Raw genomic sequence first — 10,231 nt, 5'->3', positions numbered from 1 at the left:
ACCAGAATTTACAAATAACTCAAGCAAATCAACAAGAAAAAAAACAAATGACCCTATTAAAAAAGTGGGCAAAAGACATTAACAGAAGCTTCTCAAAAGAAGAAAGACAAATGGCCAATAAAAATGAAAAAATTTTCAATATCACTAATCATCAGGGAAATGCAAATTAAAATCCCAATGAGATATCACCTTACCCCAGTTGGAATGGCATTTATTAAAAAGTCCAAAAACAATAGATGCTGGCATGGATGCAGAGAGAAAGAAACACTTATACATTCTTGGTGGGACTGAAAATTAGTGCAACCTCTATGGAAAACAGTATGGAGATTCCTCAAAGAACTAAAAGTAGACCTACCATTCGATCCAGCAATCCCACTACTGGGTATTTATCCAAAGGAAAAGAAGTCATTTTATCAAAAAGACATCTGCACTTGAATGTTTATTGCAGCACAATTCACAATTGCAAATATGTGGAATCAACCCAAGTGCCCATCAATTCATGAGTGGATTAATAAAATGTGGTATATGTATACGATGGAATACTAATCCATAAAAAAGATGAAATAATACCTTTTGCAATAATCTGGATGGAACTGGAGACCATTCTCCTAAGTGAAGTATCTCCAGAATGGAAAAACAAATACCACTTGTACTCACTATTAAATTGGAACCAACCAATGAGCCCACATGTGCACATAGGGAAGTAAAACTCAGTGGAAAGCAATGAGGGTGGAGAGAGGAGTTGCATAAACCAACCTAATGGGTACTATGAACACTATTTGGGTGACAGGCACTGCTATAGCCAGGACTCAAACATCACAAAAATTATCCATGTGGCCTAAAATATCTGTACCCCCTTAATATTTTTAAATAAATAAAAATAAAAGAAAAGCATGGTCAGGGTTTCCATGATGGCTGTTATTCTCTTCCTGAAAATCCACTAGAAAGAAGACAACACCTCTTCCCTCTAACTTCGCCTGCTGAAAATCAGATTTTTTATAATGTATATGTCTCCTGCTTAGTGTGTATGTTCCCCACATAAATAATCCACCCAGAATTTCAGAAAAATAAAGCCAGTAAATCTTTACTTTTATTCCACCAAATATTCTACTAAAATCCTCATCTTAGCATCTATTTTGGCCGTTCTGTTCTTTTTTGTCTGTTTGATGGTTTGTTTCACGTCACATGGGTAATGTGCCAGACATAGTAACAAGGTTTGAGGGAGGCACATCTCACACATGTGCATGAACACTCAATCATCATGCTTATGAGCTACATATAAAAGGATCCTTTCTGTTCTTACCTGAACTTTTCCCAAGGATCTCCAGGGGGATAGAGAATGTATTATGTTAAAAAGGACAGAGTTATTGTGGGTGAGCCTTATTCCCCTACAGAACTTTTGACCCTCAGCTGAGCTAACCACAGTCTTATTCTGTTTCCCCTTAATCCACAGGCAGATGCTAGGAAGAAGACATCCCATGATATGGATACTGCCCTGAAAATAATGAATAATAGCTCAGGGTTTCAAGTGTCTGAGTTCATCCTGACAGGGCTCCCAGGCATTCATGAGTGGCAACACTGGCTCTCTGTGCCCCTGGCTCTGCTCTACCTCTTAGCTCTGGGTGCCAACATCCTCATCATGGTAACCATTCAATGTGAGCCCATGCTACATGAGCCCATGTACCATTTTCTGGGTGTATTGGCAGTGGTGGACATTGGCCTTGCCACCACCATCATGCCCAAGATCCTGGCCATCTTCTGGTTTGACGCCAAGGCCATCAGCCTCCCTGAATGTTTTGCTCAGATCTATGCCATCCACTGCTTCTTCTGCATGGAGTCTGGTATCTTCCTCTGCATGGCGGTGGACAGATACATAGCCATCTGTCACCCCCTTCAATATCCTTCCATAGTCACTCAAGCTTTTGTGCTCAAAGCCACAGGATTCATGATGCTCAGGAATGGCCTGTTGACCATCCCAGTGCCTGTATTGGCTGCCCAGAGAAAATACTGCTCCAGGAATGAGATTAACCACTGCCTCTGCTCTAACTTGGGGGTCACCAGTCTGGCCTGTGATGACATCACTATTAACAAGTTTTACCAGTTGGTCTTGGTCTGGGTTGTTGTTGGGAGTGACATGGGTCTGGTCTTTGCTTCCTATGCTTGGATTATTCACTCTGTACTAAGACTGAACTCTGCTGAAGCAACATCAAAGGCCCTGAGTACCTGCAGCTCTCACCTCATCCTCATCCTCTTTTTCTACACAGCTATTATTGTAGTGTCCGTCACTCATCTGGCAGGAAGAAGGGTTCCCCTCATCCCTGTTCTCCTCAATGTGCTGCAGATTGTCATTCCCCCAGCCCTTAACCCCATGGTATATGCCCTTAGGACCCAGGAGCTGAGAGTGGCCTTCCAGAAGCTCCTTGGTTTGGGTAAATATGTGTCCAGGAAGTGAAACAACTTCAAATGACAGAACATAACATGTAGAATTGCAGAAAAAGCACAGGCTTTGGAGCCCTACATTCCTTGGTTAATATTCCATCCCTCTCAATTGCTAGGAATATCAGTTCAAATTAATTTACCTATTTGGGATAGCACTTAGGATGTGCAAGGCATTGCTCTAAGCATTTCACAAATAGTAACTCTTTTAATTCCTGTAACAACCCTATGAAGCAAGCACAGCTATTATTTATACATTTTGCAGATGAAGAAACTGAGTTGGGAAACTTGCCCAAGGTCACATAGGAAGGAAGTTGCAGGGTGAGATTTGAACTGAAGCAGCCAGGCCTCAAAGTCCCTGCTTTTAACCCTTTCTCTCTATTCAACTTCACTACTAATTTTTTGTTTTATTTCAGCATATTATTGGGGTACAGATGTTTAGGTTACGTATGTTGCCCCTGCCCCCCCTCCCCCCAAGTCCGAGTTTCAAATATGTCCATTCCTCGGGTGGTGCGCATTGCACTCTTCACTACTAATTTTTAAAAATGCTAATTAAGATGACAAAACAAGTTGAAATCATATATCATTTCTCTTTTAATAAAAGAAAATTTCATTTAAAAGTTGTCAGAAATTTTCCTGTCTAATGGTAAAGACAGTAGATTTTAAGTCCTCCAGGACCTGCTTAATTATATAAATGTAAGTCAAGAATTTGACAGAAATTATTTTGTCACTTCACAAACTCTTTACCAACTCTTGAGTTAATTTGCATTAAAGTCCTAAAAGGAATTTCCCAACCACTGTTTTTTTAACATTCGATACTACCTAAACTTTTCTAATGAATTAAGAAAATCCTAATGAAGTCTTATAGTTCATTGGCAGTATAAAGGGTAAGAAAAATGATACATGTCCAGAAACAGAAAGAAGGAAAGGTTAGTAACATTGTTTCTTATTTATTTCAACACCAGAGTATGGATCAGCAAAGGTGGATATTGGCTTCAGAATGGCATGTGGATAACGTTGGAAAATGACATGACATTATGGCAGATTTGGGGAAGAGAAGCCTAACTTGTGCCAGTACATTTGAAAGTCCAAGTGTGAGAACCTTAGGCAATTAAAACTCAAGCAATCCTGAATCATCTTCCCTTTGACAGAGTCAGCTTGGACATTATTATATCTATAGACAAGGCGAAATTGGACCATGTGTTTTCACCTATTTTAACAGTGATGCCACATAACAAGAACAGAAGTAATAACAGCTGAAAAACAGTACACTAGTGGATAGATAAAATTTGCACTTCCTCTTTCCATATGTTGTTTGATATCTTTTGACATTTCAAAGAGGAAAAGAAAAAGTCCCACAAAAGGATACTATAATTTCTTCTAATCTAGAAGATTTCTACTTTCAGTAATAGGATAGGATAGGATAATTCAGACAAAGCCTCCTGCTGATAACAAGCAAAAGTGATGAGCATTTTAAAATGAATATAAAGAGATTGGAAAACTAACAAATTAGTAAAAATTATGTGGCTAAGGCCCGATCACAAAAGAAAACTCAGAGAGACTTCCTTTCAGCCCCAACATGTAAAGAGAGCTTAGAAGTTGTCACTCCGATTCTTATTAATAAATCAAGAAAAATCTGGACAAGCTGAAAATCAACCATTTTTCTTGGACCCATCAGAGAATTGAGGTCACAGGGCTAAACAGCACCCTGGAGTCAAAGAAATAGCCTTCCCTTAAGTGTTATATGTCTCTAGTAAAGTTCTTTCCCCTGGATAGCAGGTCCTTTATCAGGTTGAGGAAATTTCCTTCTATTTCTAGTTTTTAGTTGTTTATGTTATGAAAGGTTATTGGATTTTGTCAAATGTTTTTCTGTATCTTCAGATAATCATGTGGTTTTGTTTCCTATTCTATCCATATGATGTATTATATTAATTGATTTTTTAGATATTAAACCAATCCTGTATTTCTAAAATAAATCATACTTGATCATGCTGTATAATCTTCTTGATATATAGCTAGGTTCTATTTACTAGTATTTTGTGTCTAAATTTATTAGAGATATTAGTCTATAGTTTTCTTGTGATATCTTTGTCTTGTTTTGGTATCAGGGTAATACTGATCTTACAGAATGACTTAGAAAATGGTCTCTTTCTTCTATTTATTGGATGAATTTGTGAAGAACTGGTATCAATTCTCCTTTAAGAGTTTAGTAGAATTGCCCAATGGAGTCATTGGGTTCTAAGCTTTTATTTGTTGGTAGTTGTTTATTTTTCTTTTTATTATTGTTAGTTAAATATCTATACTGTATAGAGCTCTATTGATATTTTCTTCAATTTGATAAATTAAACTTGTAAAAATTAAGCAACAAACTCCTGAATAACCAGTGAGTCAAAAACAAAATCACAGAGAAATTAAAAAATACTTTGAGATAAATGAAAATAAAGACACAGAACACTAAAACTTATGGGATGCAGCTAAAGCAGTGATTAGAGGCAAGTTTTATTGCTAGAAACACCTATATCAAAAAAAAGGTCTCAAATCAATAAAATAATCTTCCACCTTAAGACACTGTGGTCAGACACCATATTTTGTATAATTTCATTCCTTTTAAATTTATTCAGTCTTGTTTTATGACCTAGCATATGTTCTACCCTGGAAAAGAATGTTCCCTGTGCACTTGAGAATATTCTATTGTTGGCTGGAGTGTTCTATTAATGTATATGTCTTCTAGGTCTAGTTATTTTATAGTGTTTCTATTTGTCAGGAGTTTACCAGGGAAACAGAACCAACAGAAAATTAATACATATATATATACACACATATAGTGGGAGAGAGAGAGAGATCTATTATAAGAAAGAGATTTATTATAAGAAATTGGCTCACAGGATGATGGAGGCCAACCAGTCCCAAAATCTTCAGTCACCAAAGTGAAGACCCAGAAGAGCCAATGGTATAATTCCAGTCCAAGTCTAGAGGCCTGAGAACCAGGAGAGCTGATGGTATAAATTCCAGTCAAAATGAAGGAAAAGATCAATATCCCAGCTCAGAGCAGTAAGGAGGAGGAGTTCCCTCTTACTCTTGGGAGGGTCAGCCTTTTCTTTCTATTTAAGCCTTCAACTGATTATAAGAGGGCTACCCACATTAGAAAGGACAATGTACTTTAGATTCAAATGTTAATCTCCTCCAGAAACACCCATACAGACACACCCAGAATAATGTTTGATCAAATGTCTGGGAATCCCATGGCCCAGTCAAGTTGACCCATAAAGTTAACCATCCCAAGTTCACCTCTTGTCAACTTGGCACTCATACACATCTCTTTAAACCACACTTAATCTCCAAATAAAGACAATAACAAAGTCATAATGCCACTTAACATGATACAACAGTCCTCAGACAATTGTAAATGCACTAACCCCTTCCCCAGAAGAGGAGGTAGAGTCCTTGAGTGATGTTTACTCTTCTCCTCAATATCCATAACTTAAATACTATGATATAAAGTCAATAGATTTTATGTTACATGATAAGCGGATGAAAGGGGGAAGGAAAGAAATAGATTATGCACACATATACACACATGTTCATTACAAATAAGGAGGAAATGCTCATGACGATTGCAATCCTTGTTTCAGTAACTGATTACATGGTCAGAGAATGGTTACAACTACCTTCCTCCACTACTCATTCAATTCCCTTTGCCTTCAGCAAGCACCTCAGCTGGTCTTGGCTCTTTACGTGGTAGGGTGACTCAAACCTTCATGCCTGAAAGATCTGGGCCATTAGTAGTCTGCCTGAATTAGACTGTTATAGTTTTCCATTGGCTTTAATCACAGGGCATAATAATACTAAGAGATGCCTTAGGGGATCTACTATGTTCCAGGCATAATCTTTCTTACCTCCATTGTGGACTAGTAGTCCAATTTCCCCCACGGTAGTCAGGATAAGTCACCCTGGCCATTATAATAACTCCCTTCTTTGTCTGTTGGTTTCAAAGACATGAGGAGCCCAAAGTGGCCAGGAAGCAGTCTTAACTTCCAGTTCAATGGAATAATTGTTGTGTCTCCTGGTGGAAGTATTCCTCTTTCTGAAACTAAGAACTCTAGGCCAGTAGAGCACAAGGTCATGGGAGCAGGAAGCAAAAAATTTGCTAATGAATCACTAGGGGTAATAGTGAGGAGTGCTAGTCCCATTTCCATTCCTTGATTCCTGAACCTGTGAATCCTAATTATGGAGGAAACAGCACCATATATTGGATACTAATTTAGAGCATATACAGCCTTCTGGAAAACTGTCCTAGCTCTGCAAGGTACTGTCACCTAGCTGGCACTGTAACTGAATCTTCAAAAAGCTGTCCTACCATGCTATCAAGCCAGCTGCTTCTGGATGGTGGAGAACATGGTAATACCAGTGGATTCCATAAGCATGGGCCCTTAATGTCCATATTTCTAGCATGCATCTTGAAACTCTTCCCATATCTAGCCATTACCCAGTTCCAAAGCTGCTTCCACATTTTTAGTTATTTGTTACCATAGCACCCCACTTCTCAATACCAAAATCCATCTTAGCTTGGACTGCTATAACAAAATACCTTAGACTGGCTGGCTTAAACAACACAAATTTATTTCCTCACAGTCCTGGAGGTTGGAAGTCTAAGATCAGGGTGCCAGGATGGTTGGTTTTTAGTGAGGGCTCTCTTCTTGACTCGTAGATGGCTGCATTCTTGCTGTGTTAACCCATGGTGGATAGATCAAGCAAGCTCTCTAGTGCCTCTTCTTAAAAGAGCACTAATCCCATGATAGGGGGCCCACTCTCTTGGCCTCATCTAATCTTAATTATCTTCCAAATGTTCCATCTCCAAATGCCATCACATTGAGCATTAGGGCTTCAACATGTCAATCTGGGGAAGACACAATTCAGTCCACAGTAATGTTGTTGAAGTCTTCTATTTCCTTGCTGATTTTCTGTCAGTTATTCTATCCATTATTGAAAGTGGAATATTGAAGTCTATTACTATTACTGTTGAATTATTTATTTTTCATTTAAACTCTGTCATCTTCTGCTTTATATATTTTTGGGATCTGTTATTAAGCGTATTGCAAATAAATCTTTTTTCCATAGTGATGAGTAAAGATTACAAGAAGCTGTGTGTAACTGAGACCCCAGTATGGCAATCGAAGCAAATGAGAATTTGTCTTATGAGCTTCAAAACACTTTCCTCCACTTTTGAATGTTCCAAATATTGAAGATCATTTCTGTCTGCTATATCTATTCTTGAAGTGATCAGATATGCCTGTAGTGTTTTAGTTTATTTTATAACTTTGTTAGTTCTTTCAGGAAAGCTGGGCTGAATTTGGATTTTAGTTTATTGGGTTACTTTGCAACCTCAGATCTCTTGTAGTCTTAATATAATTGTAATTTTATAGATTATTTGACTTCTATTAGGGTGGAAGCAACTCTCCCCTGTGACTCTTTACATCCCAAGGGGGACACAGAACTCCTTAGCTGGATTTGGAACAGCCCATCTTGAAGTACCTACTTAGTCCTAATAATAATAATTTAAAGCAAGAAATCCATACTCTACTCAGTTGCCTTGCTTTTTAAAATAAAATAATAAAATAAAATCATTCTACCTTTAAAGCCTAAGAAGCCTGAATTTGGAAGAATTTTTTCCTGAATGTTTAATCTTTGCCCTCTTTGCCTGGGCAAAGCCACACATACATAATTCAAGTTCGAGCTTGCAAAGCCTACACTCTATGTGTCTCAGGCCTCCTAAAAGTCCTTTTCTATGCTGAGGCCATCGGCCACAGGGAATTGCTGAGGTCTATTCTGCACTATCCCCCACACTTTCCTGAAGCCATTGATTTCCGTTTCTTTAATGAGGCCCACTTTCTTATTGAAGTCCGTGATCACCATGTTTTTTGAAGTATGAATGACCCCTAAGCTTTGCTAAAGTCCAATAAAATGTGGATAGGGGCCTTGCCTTTTCTTTGGCCTGCCTACAATTTGCTAAGGGCCAGTATATGCTGTCTTGCTTCTAAAAAACAGCTAATCACTGGTTACAATGACTCACTAAGGTCAATACCCTGTAGTCCCTAAGGCTTAAAGCCACTCATTCAGCCATGACAATTAAAAGTCAGCTACACAGCTATAAAAAGTAGCCTCAAGGACCCAAATGTCTCTATAAACCAAGGCAGGCCTTTGGATGCAAATAGGAAGGAAAAAACACCAAAACATGTATTTGGAATGCCCAAATTATAGGGTTTTTAACCTTTCTCAATATGTTCTGTCAATGAACCAAATGTTAACAATGTCTTGGGCAAACTGACCTTCAAAAACTGCAGATTGTCCTGCAGACATGGGACCTTTATAACTAGAGTTACGACATGGCTAACAGCTATAGAGATACATGCTCCAGAAACAACAAGAGAGAAAGGGACTGAGTTCTATCTGCCTATTTTTTCCTTTACATTCACCAATCAGATTAAGATACTCCTCCTACTCTGATGAATGAGTAAAGATGGAGAGAAGCCAAGAGCATTGTGACTATAGATTGGCCTGCACATGTGTATAGAGCACCCTTTACATAAGTGACTCTATCTTAGAAAAAGACTCCATTTTAAAAGGCATAATGCCAACAGGGACCAGATGTCTGCCCACTGTATCAAATCAGATAAGAGCAAAACCCTTTACTATCAGTCCTCCCCAGATGACTCAAGAGCCATGAAAAGAGCAGAACTTTTCCAGCTAGCTACGACTGTTTCTATAGCAATTGTCCTATGGTTACTCAACTGGCATATGCTGCTGAACACTCTGCCCAAATAAAGAAATCTTCCTTGCCTGTAGTCTTAGCACTTTGGGAGGCTGAGTTGGGAGAATCACTTGAGACCAGGAGTTCATGACCAGCCTAAGCAAGAGCAAGACCCCGTCTCTACAAAAAATATCCAAATTAGTCAGGCATGGTGGCACACAACTATAGTCCCAGCTACAGCAGGCTTAGGAAGGAGGATCACTTAAACCCAGGAGTTTGAGGTTGCAGTGAGCTATGATCACGCCACTGCACTCTAGCCCAGGTGACAGAGTGAGACCTTGTCTCAGAAAAAAAAGAATGAATCTTCCTTGCAAGATGCTGACCACTCCACTGATGACTGAGCAGATCAGCCAGGGCATTATTCTTGTCAATGTCACTTTCCTTGGACTGGTTCATAATCACCTTTCCTATCCCCTTTTGGCTCGATGTTAAGTGTTACTTTGTTTAATGTGGAAATTTTAATGTATAACATTTATACAATGATCAAGTATGCTACTATATATGATATGCAATATTGACTGACCTGTGAAATGGCTTGAGCCTGTGTGTTCACAGCTCTGTCTACCAAGTGAATGGGCAATACTAAGGAGAACTACCTTCTTGGGAATTTCACACAGCTCATAGCATTTATGACTGACATAGCATCAATAAAAGTCTGACACTGTAAAAAGACACAAATGGGCCAGGCGTGATGGCTCATGCCTGTAATCCTAGCACTCTGGGAAGCCAAGGTGGGAAGGTTGCTTGAGATCAAGAGTTCGAGACCAGCCTGAGCAAGAGTGAGATCCTGTCTCTACTAAAAATAGAAAAAATTAGCCAGGCGTGGTACTGTGCATCTGTAGTCTGCGTGCCTATAGTCCCAGCTACTCAGGAGGCTGAGGCAGAAGGATCGCTTGAGCCCAGGAGTTTGAGGTTGGTGTGAGCTATGCTAACGCCATGACACTCTAGCCCGGGCAACAGAATGAGACTCTGTCTCAAAAAAAAAAA

At 39.0% G+C, this 10,231-nt stretch overlaps 1 protein-coding gene across 1 annotated transcript; it reads left to right on the top strand.

Annotated features, from left to right (window-relative positions):
- The first annotated feature begins 1,483 nt into the window (after positions 1–1,483).
- LOC105818364 (olfactory receptor 56B4-like) lies at positions 1,484–2,452 on the top strand. The gene has a single exon (XM_012654325.1). The coding sequence runs from the start codon at positions 1,484–1,486 to the stop codon at positions 2,450–2,452; it is 969 nt and encodes a 322-aa protein (XP_012509779.1).
- The last annotated feature ends 7,779 nt before the right edge of the window (positions 2,453–10,231 follow it).

Source organism: Propithecus coquereli, unplaced genomic scaffold (assembly GCF_000956105.1).
Source record: "Propithecus coquereli isolate 6110/MARCELLA unplaced genomic scaffold, Pcoq_1.0 Scaffold44, whole genome shotgun sequence".
Lineage (NCBI taxonomy): Eukaryota > Metazoa > Chordata > Mammalia > Primates > Indriidae > Propithecus > Propithecus coquereli.
This window is presented reverse-complemented; position numbering and strand designations above follow the sequence as displayed.

Excerpts from the sequence above, each read along its gene's own strand:
- LOC105818364 (XM_012654325.1), top strand. The coding sequence starts at position 1,484 with ATGGATACTGCCCTGAAAATAATGAATAATAGCTCAGGGTTTCAAGTG.